This window comes from Mytilus galloprovincialis, chromosome 14, assembly GCF_965363235.1.
Source record: "Mytilus galloprovincialis chromosome 14, xbMytGall1.hap1.1, whole genome shotgun sequence".
In the NCBI taxonomy this organism is placed as follows: Eukaryota; Metazoa; Mollusca; class Bivalvia; order Mytilida; family Mytilidae; genus Mytilus; species Mytilus galloprovincialis.
This window is the reverse complement of record NC_134851.1, coordinates 5,580,798-5,598,669: the sequence shown is the minus strand read 5'-3', so window position 1 is coordinate 5,598,669 and position 17,872 is coordinate 5,580,798. Positions and strand designations below refer to the sequence as shown.

At 32.7% G+C, this 17,872-nt stretch overlaps 2 protein-coding genes across 2 annotated transcripts; one reads left to right on the top strand and one right to left on the bottom strand.

Moving 5' to 3' along the window:
- Window positions 1-1,154: 1,154 nt before the first annotated feature.
- On the bottom strand, window positions 1,155-4,359 carry LOC143059560 (uncharacterized). The gene is made up of 2 exons (XM_076233080.1): window positions 4,284-4,359; window positions 1,155-2,388 (listed from the first exon to the last, which is right to left on the bottom strand). The coding sequence occupies exon 2, from the start codon at window positions 2,363-2,365 to the stop codon at window positions 1,745-1,747; it is 621 nt and encodes a 206-aa protein (XP_076089195.1). The 5' UTR covers window positions 2,366-2,388; window positions 4,284-4,359; the 3' UTR covers window positions 1,155-1,744.
- A 4,278-nt stretch (window positions 4,360-8,637) lies between these two features.
- On the top strand, window positions 8,638-17,160 carry LOC143059816 (perlucin-like). Its single transcript, XM_076233386.1, has 5 exons — window positions 8,638-8,758; window positions 13,427-13,509; window positions 14,889-14,982; window positions 15,898-16,105; window positions 17,092-17,160. Exons 1-5 carry the CDS (start codon window positions 8,653-8,655, stop codon window positions 17,117-17,119), a joined length of 519 nt encoding a protein of 172 aa, XP_076089501.1. The 5' UTR covers window positions 8,638-8,652; the 3' UTR covers window positions 17,120-17,160.
- Window positions 17,161-17,872: the final 712 nt, after the last annotated feature.

Here is a 17,872-nt window from a genome sequence, read left to right as displayed (position 1 = left end):
TGAAGAAAAGTAAAGTTTCCGTTGACTTAAAAACTACTAGTTAAGATAAGAATCGTGATATAACTTGTATGCAGTAATAGCCGTGGATAATGTATTTCAGAAGTATGTTATTTTCCAAAGATCAAACACATCAAACGAATGTATTGCGATTGAGACAATACCCATTAATACTGACACAAAATGAAACAACAGTAATACATTATGTAACATACTGAACATGCTGAAAAAAGCATCACGTGGTTAGAAGGGAATCATAACAGAATATCCCTTTATTGTTTAAGCATCATCTTAAGTAACCTTTTAAACAAAACAGTGGACGATTTATGAGTTTGACTGTCCCTTTGGTATCTTTCGTCCCTCTTTTATCATAGCGACAATAAAATCGGTTCTTTTAAAAAGTGACATCAGACAAAAAACGAACTCCGAGGAAGTCCTAAATCGAATTCTATGCACGGTAAACGAATGGATAACAACTGTCATGTGCCTAACTTGGTACAGTCATTTCCGATGTAGAAAATGGTAGATTTGATCTGGTTTTATAAATGTTATAGCAAGATAAACCTCTCACTTGTATGAAAGTATAATAAAATAAGTATACATAGGACAATTAAACCAAAAACAACAATCACATAACTCATGTAATTAAAAATCTGAAAACAAACCCTGGACAACTTGATAAACCAACAAGCATGGTTTATTGAAAAAGTTTACAACCCACTGTTTATCATGTTTATGTTATTTCGAAAAGAAAGAAACACTATTACATTAATTTCTTTTAGTTTAATTTAATGCTAAATTCCATTTTATGTAGTAAATTTAAAAAAAAAAAAAAAAAAAAAAACGTTGGTCATGACAAAATTATGTCTATGAGCTGATAAACAAAAAACTTTTAGCCAATCGGAAAATGTGTTACATTCAAAATTAGAATTATTCTCAAAATGTTCGATGTTATCAGTATAATCTCTGATACCAAAAAATTAAAACATATGTCTACTGAAAACGTACAAAAATGTAAAAGAGGGACGAAAGATATCAAAGGGACAGTCAAACTCATAAATCTAAAACAAACTGACAACGCCATGGCTAAAAATGAAAAAGACAAAAAAATAACAGCACACACGACACAACATAGAAAACTAAAGAATAAACAACACGAACCCCACCAAAAAACTAGGGGTGATCTCAGGTGCTCTGGAAGAGTAAGCAGATCCTGCTCCACATGCGGCACCCGTCGTGTTGCTTATGTGATAACAAATCCGGTAAATAGTCTAATTCGGTAGGTCACATTCAGGAAAGGGAAGGGGATTGTAGTTACGACGTAAGGAATATATCCGATATCATTTGTGATACGGTTATTCCATAACGGTCAACCAACTCGTGATGGCGTCCGTAAAATTTACGAAGGGATGATTTCAACTTCACTATTTGGAACTCTTGGTTTAATAGCTTCCTTGTGAGCAGCAACCCTCTATCAAGAAAATCATGATAGGAAATGTAAGCACAGGAATATCGTATCAATTGGGAGATATATACCCCGTATGCAGGTGCTGCTGGAATGTTGCTACTTAGAAATGGAAAGTTCACAATTGGAAAGCTGAAATCATCTCTTTTGTCGTAAAGTTTTGTTTTCAACCGACCCTCATTGTCAATTTCTAGATGTAAGTCAAGATATGAGGCAGACTTAACTGTATCTGTAGTATCCTTTATCTCTAGCTGCACCTGCACCACTAACGTTTTAAATTATCTAGGTACTAGTGAAGTACATGTCGTAGGTTCTAGTGAAGTAGTTTGTTCTACTGTAATAGAAATCTCCTGTTGTAGTGAGTTCTACTGTAATTGGATTTGGTCCCGTTGTTGTGAGTTCTACTGTAGTAGGATAAGGTTCTATTATAGTAGGTACTACTGCAGTAGTCTTAGGTCCTATTATAGTAGGTACTACTGCAGTAGGATTGGGTCCTACTATAGTAGGTACTACTGCAGTAGTCCTAGGTCCTATTATAGTAGGTACTACTGTAGTTGGATAAGGTCCTTTTATTGTAGGTACTACTGCAGTTGGATTATGTCCCATTATTGTAGGTACTACTGCAGTTGGATTATGTCCTATTATTGTAGGTACTACTGCAGTTGGATTATGTCCTGCTATAGTAGGTACTATTGCAGTTGGATTAGGTCCTGCCATAGTAGGTACTACTGCAGTTGGATTATGTCCTATTATAGTAGGAACTACTGCAGTTGGACATGGTCCTGGTGGATTAGGTCCTGGTGTAGTAGGAGTACGTCCTGGTGTAGTAAGGTCTACTTCAGCTATCATCTGCATGATCATCAGCATTGCAATTATTGCCATCTTCATTAACTCCATTGGCATTGGAGATGTAATTTGAGATCCAACTAAAATAACAATAAGATAGTGAAAAAGAAAGCCACATACAAAATGTAATGAGGTAACATAAATATTATCACATACACTCTTCTCTAAAGTATTACTGTTAAGAAAATCTGTTTAATCTCTTCATGAGTTTATCTTCTTTTTCAGTTGAGACACTTAACTAGCGGACACGGGGAATGAACAAGAAGACACGAAACCTAACGAAATCGTGTGAACTCAAAAATGGCTATAATAGGTATAAGCGTGTCTATGTATGAATTCATCATCCGCCATGATACTGCTACTACCTATCATCTCATATAGCATGTACAACTATAATTCAAATTCAGAGATAATCTCAAATACGGATAACATTTCATAAAATACTACAGGACGTCCTTACTCGTCTTGATTGAAACAGTTTTTATATTAGATTAATGTTCATGTTCATGAAAATTTGCCTCAAGCAATTGGATATTAAAGACGCATTTTAATACCAATACCGCGCCCAGTTTGAAGTCCTTTCAATCAAGCGAGTTAAGACGTCCTGTGGTATTGTCGTCTACGACAGCCGGCGATTCAAATGTAGTGGGGTGTAGGATTTCCCCTGGGATTATGTATGCATAGGCATTTTTATTAAAACTTTAGAATAAATTGCAGTACATTTATTTTACATTTGTTACATCCATTAGGGTCGAGAAGGAATGAAATAAAACTGAATCGATATAAAGACTTCTGAAAAAAATGTGTTGATATATCAGTTTGCCATTTTAACTTCTTTTTGATGCTCACCAACGTTCGTTAGTTTATACGTGAAAATAAAGCTATACATGGTCTTACACTAACCCTTATTAAAAGCTATACATGGTCTTACACCAACCAAAAAAAAGTTAAAACTAAAAGTAACAAGTATACTTTTTTTAATTTTATATAAATACCGTAGGTATGTTTCTTCTGTTGATAATTTGTTTTTAAAACTAAGAGTAGTTGACAGTTTTTATTCAAGTAATCTTTGAATAAAATGTGTTATCCTGTACAATTTTTTTTTCTGTTTCTCTTCATGTTTTAATATAAGACGAAGTAGAAATATACAATGTCACATTAAGGCAGTATAATTCCCAGACAAATTTGTTCGGTGTGTACTACATGATCAAGTTATTTAGGAAAATTGCTGCAGTATTATCAACGTTCCCTTATAACAGAAAGATCTTAAAAGTAAAATGAAGTGTATTTTTTTTTTCTTCAAATGAAATATTTGATCTTTTCTGATTTTAGCATTCATTGTTATACAATCCATTACACGAACAATAAAAACAATAACAACATCTACATTCGTTTGATGTGTTTTATCCTTGGTTTTTGCATTTTGATTATAGACTTTCCGTTTTGAATTTTCCTCGGAATTCAGTATCTTTGTGATTTTACTTTTACAACTAATTGACACCTTTGTGTCGAATCATACACTAGTACAAAATGGGTAAATGAACAAATGTATCTCTTTTATCAGTTCACCATAGTTCCAGTAAGCATTAAGGATTTAAATATCTAAGAAATGAACACAAACCCTCCAAAAAACAGGGCTAGATCCAAGAGGCTTCACTGTTTAGTACAATATAAAATATTTCACTGTAAATTACTATCATAAACTTATTACAAACTTATTGCAGGGTTGACATTTTGTATTTGCGCCAAACGCGCGTTTCGTTTTCAAGAAAAACTCATCACTGACGGTAGAATACATATATATTAAAAAGGCTGAATAAAGTACGAAATTGAAGAGTATTGGTGACCAACAATTCCTAAATGCTTTGCCCAATACAGTAAAGGTAATCGATTAATGAGGTAGTATTAGTATTACCAAAATTCAAAGTTTGTAAACAGCTAATTTAAAATGAATTCATAAATGAATATAACCTACCGTTATTCTATGCTACTTCAAATATTCACAGAACATGTGTGCATTAGTTCACACAAAACTGGTTTTCATGATGAAATCATTCAGTATGTATGTTTACGTAAACACTCTATTCATTGGTGTACTAGTTTATGAGTACACTTGCAGTCATAAAGTCTCTACATGTACCTCAGGCATTTAGAAACAGGAAAATATGTCCAATTAAGATGTTTCATCGTCTGTTTATATCAACACGGTCAAAATCAGTAGTGTACTCTCGTACCTTCTTGTACTTAAAATGATTTTTGGTTATAGTTATAGTTAATTGAAGAACTTAATCAGATAGTTGTTGTTTGTTTTTTCGTCAAATTACACAAATGCGTTATGTGTCACTCATTCAACTATGTATCATACAAAAAGACTTGCGAAAAAAATTTTACTTTTGTTGAAAAAACCAAATTGACACACAACAGTAAAAACTCAAGATTGAACAACACTTAACCGAAAAATAACTCGTGGTGGCTGGAAGATTAAGTAGGTCCAGAACCAAATGTGTCATCATTCCTCATGTTTTGCAAGTAAATAACAAAAACGGTAATTCGTCTCATACGGAAAATGTTGACGATGATTGAATAATTAATATACCGTGCAGTAAACATATCATTGATCAACAAGGTTAGGAGTGATGTTGTGCCATCATAGGCAATCGGACACCGCATGACAGGAATGGTATCTTTTCAAATTGTTGGAGCTGTTTATTTTAGCGGTACCATTTGGTTTTGAACAAAGAGGACCAAATTGTCTATAGCAACGTTTGCCGAATGTTATGTAGATATGAATTATTTTACAACGTTTATTCAATTTTGTGCCATCAAATTCCATTTTAACGTACCAATATGTACCTACTTACAAATTTAATGAGTTGCAATCAGTTATCTTGTTGCATCTGATGAAATGTCACTTGACAGGGTCAGTCATTTCATCATACAGACATTATTCCTAATAAAACATAAACGCAAAAATTAAAATTCTGGCTACTGAAGTTGCATTTGCTTTGTTCTGAATTTTACACACGGTAAGAGGAGACATAGTAACACTAAGAAGCAATGGTCGCAAATAGAAATCAACCGTAAACATAGTTTTAACAGGTCAGTCTTCACACCACTTAATAGTGCATTTACATGTTTACATATGTGCTTTGAAAAGAAGGATTTAATAAAGGTGAAAAGAAACCATATACTCTTACAAACATATTACAAATGTTCAAAATACAAAGTGTTTAATACACAACGCCAACATATCTAAGAATCGAACATTTTTAAGTATGCACCGGTATGTCTTTTATATAGCGGTAATCACAGCAACCATCATGACTATTTTACAAAACTACAAAATGAAGATTGCTCCTCGATATTACAATGCCATTGAAAATGTAAACAAACATTACTTTTTTTCATAATTAGAATGACAAAAAACTTTTCTCCAAAAAAATGTTATCCCATTTGAAGGAATCAAATGGTTCTCAAAGATATTTTGTGTCAACATATTTATCAGAAACTCAATAAAGAAAAAAATTACACAAAATTGATATTTCGGAACGTGAAAGATCATGTACCGCTTTTTGAAGATCGTGAAAGATCCGAAACTACGAAGACGTTCAAATCATTCTTCAATTATATAATAGTTTATAATTCTTATTGGTAGATAAAAAGAAACTAGATGTGCATGACTAACGCGGGTTTCGTTTGTTGATGATGAATATGACTATAATCGTGCAATGCCATTTGAACCAATCATCTCATTATACTTCAAAAACTAGGTGAATTATAGAAATATCAGTGTATTTGCATGTCCTTCGTAAGTTTTATTTTTTTATATATAGATTTTTTTTATTTTATTTATAATTTTAATTTTTGCTCATGTTTATACCCATTATATTTATAAAGCGAAGATCCTCATTAAGCATTTCAAAATATTAATATTGTCAGACCTCGACTCTGCCTTATTAAATGGATGAAGGTTTAGTTTTGTGGTCAAGTTCGTATCACGGATATATTAATCTATAGGGTAACTGTATTTGATGTAAGTTATGATTGTAAGGTGTAAATTTTCGACTAGAAAGGTTTCAACTAACCTTGGCCTCATTATCATGTATCGCTTGGCAATGTTTATTTTTTGTAGTTTGATCGTTTGCTTATATACCTGTATGCGATAGGGCCACTGTATTTGGTGTATAGTGTACATGTCTGTCTGCATGTTTAATATATGACATTGACCTCATTTTCATGGTTCATCGATCCGGTACCAGATTTTTCATGATCGAAACGCAATACTGCACCACCGTTTCATGATCAATGCTCTTGATGAACCAATTGGCACCAGTGTGAATACGTTAATTCAAATGTCTCAAGACTAAGTTATATCAAGAAAACTAATCACATAGAATACTATTGTGTTCTAATATATATGACAAATAAAATGGCATTATTACGTATTCTTCTGCTGTTTTGTTGTATAGTTGCTGTAAGAACCACCAGACCGCGAGTGACCGGAGCAATACACATACTCTATGTGTCCATGTTATTCTTCTTAGCAGGTAGCAGGTCAGAAAAATTTAAATTGACTAAATATGCAAGATTTCAAAATCAAAGATACCAAGTTTGAACTGTTTGTTTGCTATTATTTATTTTTTCAAAACTTATTGTGTTTATTCATAATTGTCTATTTTGTCTTATTCCCAATTGTGACATTTCACCTGAGCACCAATACGCATGGAACTGAAAGGATGATATGGTGTCCAGTGGAATCGCAAAACTTATTTTGCTAAGATAGAAATTAGAGAGGGGCTTCATAGGGTACAGATGTCTACTCTTATTTCAGTAAGTTGTCGAGTATGAATACATTCTTTTATTTAATGATCAAATCATTTATAATACCGTATTTGTCTATAATGTGTTTATTATGCAAACCCAAAAGATGTGTTTGTAGTATGTACAAAAAATCCTTTCTAAAGATAGCAAGGCTTATCTGGTTAATAAAGTAAAGTTGTTAAAACATGCGTGTCTCATCCAATTATTTTGATATAAAAAAGGCTCAGCCCCAACCCTTAAAAAAGTCTCTGTAAAATTGATACAGTCAAAATTCTTGATTTCTTCATTGACAACATATTTGGAAAGTTTGGTGGACATTTTTAAAAAACAATCGACAATCCGATTTGAATCCACTATGACTTTCTTCTTGTAGACTTGTTCCTGTATTCATAATCGGCTGAATTTATACAGGAACTTCTCAGCAAGAAAGAAAAGAAATTATCTCTAGCATTTAACTTTACTTTCTGCTATATTGATGATATTATCGCACTATACAATATAGAATTTGTTGACTTTGTAAAAAACACTCCTATCTCATCAACCGTGAGAAATTGGATACAGGGGATACAATTAATGCCATCTCAAATCTTGACTTACATCTCGAAATTGACAATGAGTGTCAGTTGAACAAAAACTTAACGACAAAATATATGATTTGAATTTCCAAATTGTGAACTGCCCATTTGTATGTAGAAATATTCCAGCAGTGATTGCATACATCTCCAAGTTGATATCATATTTCAAGGCTTTATGTCCTATCAAGATTTCCTTAATAGAGGGTTATGGGTCATAAGCAAGCTATTAAATCAGGAGTTCTAAGTAGTGAAGTTGACATCATTCCTTCGGAAGACTTACGGACACCTCTCACGAGTTTGTTTATCGTTATGAAATAACCTTGTCATATATGGTAGCGGATATGAAACGTATGTCGTAGCTACAATTTCGTCCCCGTTTCATGAATGTGATCTACCGAAGTAAACTTATTCCCGAGTGTGTTCTATCATTAGCAACACGATGGGTGCCACATAATGAGAAGAATATGTCTAACTTTCCGGATCACATGAGATCACCCCTTGTTTTTGGTGGGGTTTGTGTTGCTCTGTTTTGTTTTATGTCCTTTTTGTTGTCTGCTGGTCGTATTCATTTTTTAGCAATGGCGTTGACAGTTTATTTTCGACTTATGAGTTTGAATGTCCCTCTGGTATCTTTCGCCCCTCTCCTACTTTTTTACGGATGAACACCCCCTCATTTTCAATAATTGAAATAAAACCATACTACTTTATACGGATTATAGAAAATAATGATCATAGTAAATAAAGAAAATAGAAAACGATCGAACATATTAAAGTTAAACCCCCACTCCAGGCTCTCTTATACATAAACATAAATATTCATGTATATGCACTGCATACAAACAATTGGAATCATATAGATAAGTGTCGTTTGGTCTAGTGTGACATCATTCCATAAGGAACAATAGATAATAAAAACACATGTCATTTTCACATTCGTTTAAACAAACTATGGAGATTTATGTTGCATTAACATTTCTACTTATTGCAAATGTGTCGGGTGCGTATAATATAATATACAATACATTAACATTACTACTGATTGTAAATGTGTCGGGTGTGTATGATATACAATACTTTAACATCATACAAAACACAAACATTACTACTTATTGGAATTGTTTCGGATGCGTATAACATTATATACCTTATTAATAATACTGCTGTGAATATGACACAGGATAAAACATACTATACCTAAATAAACCTTACAAACATTGCAAATTATTATAAATGTGTCGAGTTCGTACAACATACAACGCCTCATTAACATTACTACTAGTTGTGAATGTTTCAGGTGCGTATAACATGCAATACCTTATTAAAAGTAAAAGTAACTAAATCACTGCTGTTGATAAACGTTTAGGGTGCGTATGAAGTTAAATACCTGAACTACGTTTCTATGATAATATGTGACTAATTGTTTCAGTTTGCACAAGATTGACAGGTGATGCATCCATAGCGGAAAACATTTACCAATCGATGCACGAAGTCTTCAATCGGAACTACTCGGCCTTTCTGGTTGCACGAAGAAATACTGCATAGCGAGAATGGCCGAGTAGTTATACGATTGACGAAATCTTGTTTCATTTTGGAGTATACTCGAATCCCTCCGGTTTTCCTTTTAAGGTTTGTGATAGTGCGAGATGACAAATTAAGGAAGCACAGAAAACTACATTGACACGTCATAACACAAACCTTTCCAACTTTTTTTCAGAGGACTTGTGGCTCAAAGAAATCGTTCTCTTTTCTTAGTAGTATGGAATTTGTGTTGTTGTGTCAATTTTTGAAAGAGCCATTCTTTATCTCTTTTTAAACGAACCCTATAAAGGTTAATCTATAGCCCGTGTGTCGTCTGCACAAGATGCATGTGAATCATATGTTGGTTGTGGTTAATTTTATGTGTGTGTATGTCAAAGTTTTTATAGGAGTTGAATGCATGATGTGGTTTGTCATACTGTCAACTTGCATTTTGAGACACTTGTTACTTTTTTCAACCATTTCTTTCTAACCATTGATATACGCTCTGAAGGGTTGAGACATTTTTTTATCAGCTACAGTGCAATAAATTTATATCCAAGTGTTGAAAAAAATGAAAAAATGGATTAATTTTTAGCATTTTCTTCAGTTGAATAGATGTTTATTCAAAGTTAAATTGTTTTTGAAATAAACTGATAAAATTAAAAAAAAAAAAAAAGAAAAGAAAAACATTAGAGTCATCTTTTAAAAAATAATACAATCATGTATTTCCTTGCCAGAGAATGAATGTTTTTCCAATTTATTAAAAACGAATTGTATGTGTGCATCACTTTATTTTTGTTATCGCTCATACACAACATAAATTCCTGATTTTTGGCATTTTCATCTTTCTATAGGTCGCAGTCTTTCATGTCCACATATTGTGTTGGCCTCGTCTATCACTGTTAATTAGTAGATGTAAACATTTTTAATCTGTGCAATATAATGGATCTGTTAATGGAATTTTACTCCCGATGAAAAAAGAGTATGAGATGCAGGGGTCGAAATTAGCGCTGGTCCGGTGGTCCGGGACCAGTAGAATGGGAGTCGGACCAGTAGATTTTGTCAGCTGGTGGTCAGGCGGACCAGTAGAAATTTGTCGATAAAAATCATTGATTGTATCGCAATCTCCGTTTGTTCACAAAACAACTTGCTTGTGAAATCAATTAGACGGTACTTGGGACAGTTGGAAACCCGGTTGAAACAGAACAAAAGAATCGAAGCCCTTTGTTAGAGAAGGCGATAAATGCTTACTGTAATGTTTACTATAGTCACAAAAATTTTAAAAGTTCATAGAAACAAATAAAATGACAATTTTCTTCTCAAGTACGAAGTGTTTTATTTTAAAAACACCATTTGCATAAGTCTTCAATTTATCTAGAACACAGTTAAGCAGAACAATTAGATATTAAGTCGACAACATGGGTATCTTTCAAGTTGGATGTAGAAAATGCATAACCTCCAATTTTAAAAAAAATATTACCACGGACGGAAAGCATATCAATCTATTAGTTCAGTAATTTTCGTGTCTGCCCTTCTATTAAGCGACTCAAGAAAAATTTCCAAAAACATGTATCGAAAAGAGAAAATCGACTGCACCTTTTGATGTTAGGGCGTGTTTGAGTTGAATATGTTGTCTTGATAGCGTACAAAGCAAGAATATTTCATACATCGTCTTGGTTCAGATTCTATCATTTTTAAATATCAAAGCTACAGCTTGACTTTATTACATAAAAAAAAATCACAGTGCTAAAAGATGTTATATATGGGTCAAGTGAAATACCTATCTAATGAATCACAAAAAAACAGAGTAGGTGTGTTCGAATAACTATTTTTTTACTGAAAGTACTTGACGACAGTCTTTCAAGTTGGATGAAGAAAATGCTTATCTTCGAAAAATTGTATTTTTTTTGTGTGTGATAACTAAGGTTTATAGTCTTCAACCCCTAAACAAATCTAGTCTGCCCTTCCACGAAATATTTAATTAGAATTTTTTTAAATGTTTATGAATTTTCAAAAATTCCACCTGACAACCGATCAGACAATAGTTTTAATTTGAATCAATGCAGACAAGATCATTAACTGATGCTCATTTGCTAGTTGATACATTTGTTTAAAAAAAACAAAAAAAAACTGGCATATAAGGATTGTTATGGTGCAATGTGGATAAATTTATAGGTTTCCATGAGCAAATTTGGCAGCGCGTCATCCCTAAAATGGCTTCCATTTCTACGATTGTGAAAATAAACTGGCGTAATGGGGAGATAATTCTGACGAAGTAGAATCCTGACTGGGGGGTATTACAATTGATCAGTTTAATTAATATCTCTGTTGAGCGTCCTTCACATCAATATAAAATGTGGACATTTTTGGATGGACAAAAAAATTAAAATAAGTGAAAAGGGTTTTTTTCTGAGATGAAACTTGTAAAGAATGATTGGCGATCAAAATTGCGTCCAACTATTTTATCAGATCTTTTATTCATTATGTTACACTGAGGATATAGCATCATTTGATCCGGTCCCGGCTATTGAAATGTGGAATATTTCTATACAGCGCTTCAGACGACCCAGTCAGGCACCCTATGGTCGTCGTGAGGATTGCGATGACGTTTAAGACAATGTTGATAATTTTTCTGTCCTTGATCATCATTTTGATAAAGAAAATCGATGAGATTATCAAAGCCTTTATCAAAATCAGATTCAAGACTGTCCCTTTGTTCCTGTCAAACTTATGTAAACGAAAGCATCAAAACAAAATTAAACATCTATCATGTATATTAGTGTTTGTCAAATGAATATCATTTTTGCAGGACAAGTAGATTTGGAGCCGGACCAGTAGAGTTTTCAGTCCACTGGTCCGGATGGCCAGTACACAAAAAAACTTAAATTCGACCCCTGATGAGAAGTGTACAAAACATTCCTAAATTGATCTAAAAAAATGAGGGAGGAGGGTTATGTATTTGCCTGTCCAAAGTCATGTTTTGTAATTAAATTAGGCCGTTAGTTTTTCTCGCTTGAATTGTTTTGCATTGTAATTTTGGAGCCTTTTATAGCTGAATATGCGGTATTGGCTTGCTCATTGTTGAAGGCCGTACGGTATCCTTTAGCTGTTGATTTTGGTGTCATATTTATATTGTGTGGAGAGTTGTCTAATTCGGAATCATACTACATCTTTTTTTTTATTATGAAAAATGAAACATCGTAATAAAACAATAAAACATGAGATACTTAAGATGTTTCTCGTGTTGTTTTCAAAACAAAATCGTATGCTAAAAATAAATCACAATTTGGTGCAGTAGCAATAGAAAACCTGTATCATAAGGTTGCAATCACCTAGGTTATGAGTTCTAACACTGCACATGACTGGTGCTTTCTACTGCGATCGTATTTGAAGTCTTAAATAAGTTAGGTGGTTTTCTGATGGCGTTTCATAATTCTATACCAATAACAACTAGCCGTGACGATAAGGAGAAACGTGTAGAATGTAGTGTTGATTACATACAGTCAAATTAATAATACAAATAAGTTACTGTAGGTTACTTTACAACCTTCAACAATGAACACATCTCATACCGACCATTAATCTATAAATCACATCGACCTGTCAAAACACAAAAAGAAAAATAAATGAAAACGGATTATCTGTTTTTATGCTAAAATCAATAAACGAAAACAAATATGAAATACAGAAATAAACGACAACATCAGAATTGCAGGCTCCTGACTTAATAAAAACATGTCAATCCCTCGTTTATGATAATTGTTCATTTAGAGTATACAAGAGTTTAAGACATTAAGGTGGTACCCAACACTTTCACTAAAATTAATTTGGCTCGTTTAGTTTTCATAACATGTTGACAAAATATTTACTTTGACCTTTAAACAAAAATATAAAAATTCAAAAATTTTGAACCAACCATTTTATCAGAAGAATTACACTGGTTATATAGCAGTTTGACAAACACCAATTTTGATCACTGAGAAGCTTAATATTTCCTTTACAACAAAACGTAATTAAAACCATTAGCTGACTTTACAGAATTATCCCTGTAGTGTAAGGTACAACCTTGAGGAATCGGTTGTAATTTGTTGTGTGTACTTGTTTTCGGAATCATACCACATCTTTTTTTTGTGTTAGGTACCACCTTAAGGAATCGATTTCAATTGACTGTGTGTACTTGTTTTAAGTGATATACATGTTTTAGGTTGTCCGTCGGGTTGGATACAAGATGGAGATACGTGTTATTTTTTCAGTAAAGGACTAGCAAGTTCATGGGCTGATGCAAACGTTAGTATATTTCACCTTGTATTGAAATAAAGAGTTACCAAGATCCTTTCGTGTACAGAGTAGTTTTATCTTGATACGGCATTCTAAAGTATATTCCATTAATGCTTTTTGAAGATTTATCTTTTAAATCCGTCATACTTTGCGGAGTAATATTCTAAAATTTAAATATGTGATGTGTTGTCATATACATGGTAAAATCAATACGACAATTCCCAAAATAAAATATGGACAGTTTGCAATAAACGTAATCATAGCTAGATATTATCAACACTGATCAACATCAAAATCAGTAGCATTATCAAAAGATCTCACGAATTGTCATTGTGTTCATTCCTTTTCGATTGCAAGGCGTAGCATAATCGTTAGCAGTTGTATACAGTCAATTTCAATAACTTCACTATATCTTCTGGTAAATGGGGTATAATTCAATCTGAACATTGATACCTTGACATATTATTGTTAGTCTTTATGAATGAATAAAAAGTAACAAACAAGTTGTCCTTGTTGTCTATTCCAAATTCCTTGTTATATGTACCTTCCTTGACAATTATGATCTCAAAACAAAAACAAGAAAACATGACGACCCCTTTGACAGGTACATATGGATCGCAGCGGTGATTATCATGTGTGTCAATGCAAATAATATAAGTTCACTTTTCGACCTTCAAAAACAAAATACTACGATAATAAAGCCTCACTTAATGTTAATCCTGATTTAAAATCAAAACCATTACAGACAATTGTTCATGACAGTCGGTAAAAGAGGAACAAAAGATACCAGAGGGACAGTCAAACTCATAGATTGAAAATAAACTTACAACGCAATTGCTAAAAATAAAATGACAAACAGAAAAATAATAGTACAGAAGACACAACATAGAAAACTAAAGGCTAAGCAACACGAACCCCACCAAAAATTGGGGGTGATCTTATTAGCTCCGGAAAAGTAAGCAGATCCTGTTCCACATGTGGCACCCGGCGTGTTGCTTATGTTATTACAATCCGCTAAATAGTTTAATTCGGTAGATCACATTCGTGAAAATGGAAGGGTATTGTAAAAACGACTTAAGAAACATATCCGATATCGTCTGTGAAACGGTTATATCAATACGGTTAACCAACTCGTGATGGCGTTCGTAAAATTTACGAAGGGATGATTTCAACTTCAACATTTTGAACTCTCTGTTTAATAGTTTCCTTGTGGGCAGCAATCATCTATCAAGATAAAAAGAAATACAAGCACGGGAACATCGTATTAATTTGGAAATATATACTCCGTATGCAGGCATAGGTGTACTTTGAAACACAATCTGAATCGCCATATGACAATCGTGCAATTCATGAGACATTGCCAATCAATACATTGAAATGTTTTACAGAGTTATTGTCAGGCATTTGGGTATAAACTAGCAGAGCCGATGGACGAACACAAACTAAATTTTGTCAAAGGAGAACTTAATAGACTAGCTGGAAGTAAGTCGCAACAATGTCAACAATCCGTTCACATGTAATGAATTTAAATTAGTGCCTCAATTCTTACATAAATTTTCCTTCTACATTTGAGTGTGGATAAGCGGGTATGGATGCTAGTGAATGCATCGTATGAGATGCAACCCGAATTTTTTTCTTGTATCTGTATACTAATCTCGTAGCTTGTGTCACGGTGACAAGGGAAAAGAAATGTGACTTATACGAGTCTTCTTCCGCCTGGCAGTAAAAACCAAAGTGAGGCATTTGTTTGGCTGTGCAGGATGTATCTAGCATGCAGTCAAGTCCTTTCAAAAACTGTGGACGTTTAATCCTTTGACTCGTGTAGAAAAAAGGTCACGCAAAAACCTCAGAGTTCAGTATTTTTTTTATATTTTTTTTTTTTTTTTTTTTTTTTTTTTTGGTAAGAGACACTACTTTTTTTTTTTTGTGAGAGACGGTACTTACTGTGGATTCATTTATTTTCGTGGGTACCAATTTTTGTGAATGGAGGAAAAAGTATACTTTCCTTGATATTAAATTTCGTGGTTTTATCTGTATATAAGATATCGCTTTTTTTTTGCCATGACGTTGTCAGTCTATTTTCGATATATGAGTTTTACTGTCTTTCTTGTGTCTTTCGCCCCTTTCATATAGTTAATAATATTGACAAATGTACACGAAACATGTTATTTTCATTTCAATCAATGTATATATATAAGTTACAAAACAAAATACTGTCATATCATGTGGAAGAGTAGTTAACAATCAACGTCGAAGCATTTGTATTTTCATTACAATTTTGCATACAAAAGCTAAATCTTAAAAATATAAGTTATTTATGAATACCTAATGAAATATAATATAACAATATCAAAGATGCAAAGTATGTGAATGGAAAAACCTTATATGTATTTCTAGCTTCACGTTACTATATTGGTGGCTCTGACTTCTTCGTCGAAGGTCAATGGATATGGTCAACATCTCAAACCAGTATAGTTGCACACAACTGGGAACCGAGTGAACCAAATAATATTGGCACTGGTGAGGACTGTCTCACTGTCAATCATGATGGACTTTGGAATGACGTCCCTTGTGATACAGACGTTCGATTTATTTGCGAGGCAGAGTAAGTTACGTTATGTATTTACCATATGTAGCACCAATGCAACAACAATTTAACTTTAAATAACAGTTCAAATACTAAACATTGAACATTATGGGAAATTGCTGATTCAGCCTTCAATGTGATTAACAACAGGAATGAAGACCAATCATGTACATGCTTATTTATTGTACTTTAGTCCTGATATGTAACACCAGACGCATGATTTATCTAGATGAGTCTCGTCAGTAAAGATTGAATCAAAATGGCGACGATTAGTTTTAAAATGTGTTCAAAAGAATTTAGAATGTTCAAAATTTGTTCAGATTAATTCAGACTATTTGGACACAAAGTGGTCATCCTTTTGTTCAAAATTCATACTACTTTAGAGACAAAACAAATGGTCTTTTCCGAATGTTGTGATTTTATTGTTTTTGCACGTTTTTGGAGAAAAAAAATGCAATGTTTATTTTCCCTTGTAAATTATAAATATGCTGAAAGAAGTGACATAAATATCTGTGTATTCTAGTTTAATAAATACATTACACACTGTATGAGCGATTTTAATAATATAGATACCTTAATTTAAAAAGATGTAGAAATGTGTGAAGTTTAATTGTTTATTTAGTTATAATATTATTCATGCTCATTTTAATTTTCTGACGAGATGAACACAAAAAAAAAATATTTCTTGAAAAGTTTGCTATTATTCTAACCAAATTAAATCGTAAAAATTTGCATTTGTGTTTAACTTATCAGATGATGAAAACGAAACTCAAGAAAATTATGACTAAATGAACAATACAACTTCAGAAATTTTTACATCTTTTGGTATCTATTTTATAAAAATCGCTCATACAGTTACCTGGTAATATTTTTTTGAATAATATCGGTTTTAGTTGAAATGATAGGACATTATTTTCACTGAGAACTCACTTTTTTCCTATGACTGTCCATGCTGTATCTAATATTTTTACAAACCGTTTTAAACGTTTCTCTTCTTTTTTCAGAAACGCCGATGTCAACGTTATAGGATGATATATCACTGACCACTAAACATTAAAATGGTTGATAACTAATCTTTGCATTTGCATATATCAGTAAGGGATTAATAAATCATTATCTTTGTAAACAATGAAACATTAGATTCTAAACTATTAAATAAATAAAACTTTATAATCACGCCAGATGTGCGTTTCGACTACAAAAGACTAATTAGTGACGCTCGAATTATAAAATGTTAAAAGGCAAAATAAAGTACGAAGTTGAAGAGTATTGAGGACCAATAACTGTATGTCCGTATTTTTATTTTTAACCATGGTGTTGACAGTTTATTTTCAATCTATGAGTTTGACTTTCCCTCTGGTAACTTTCGTCCTTCTTTTTGACTGGTAAACATACAATGTATGTCAATTTTGGTGCACCTTTATAGCTTACTATTCATTGTGAGCGTAGACTCTGTGTTAAAGACTTAACTTGATTTATAATGGTTTATTTTAAAGAATGTTACTTGGATGGATAGTTGTCTTATTGGAACTCATATTACATATTTTTATATCTATTGTTTTATGTTTGAAATGTCATATCAAGTACTTCCTATAGTACTTCGATAAAGTATGTATGAGAGTTTTTGTCTATTTATCTCTTTTTAATTTGTACGTTTGGTCCGTTTTTATGAAGTATGGGTCCTTTTTCTATTCATAAACCGCACCCATACTACCTTTTATTTATGTACAATTCTGGTTTTATGCTATCGCTGTGACAAAGAAATAAAAATTATGACCAGTACAG

What these genes read in the sequence shown, in the direction of transcription:
- LOC143059560 (XM_076233080.1), bottom strand. Translation starts at nt 2,365, where the DNA reads ATGCCAATGGAGTTAATGAAGATGGCAATAATTGCAATGCTGATGATC.
- LOC143059816 (XM_076233386.1), top strand. Translation starts at nt 8,653, where the DNA reads ATGGAGATTTATGTTGCATTAACATTTCTACTTATTGCAAATGTGTCG. An exon ending in GTTCATGGGCTGATGCAAAC is followed by an intron (nt 13,510 to 14,888) that starts GTTAGTATATTT and finishes AATGTTTTACAG; the next exon opens with AGTTATTGTCAGGCATTTGG. An exon ending in ACTTAATAGACTAGCTGGAA is followed by an intron (nt 14,983 to 15,897) that starts GTAAGTCGCAAC and finishes ATGTATTTCTAG; the next exon opens with CTTCACGTTACTATATTGGT.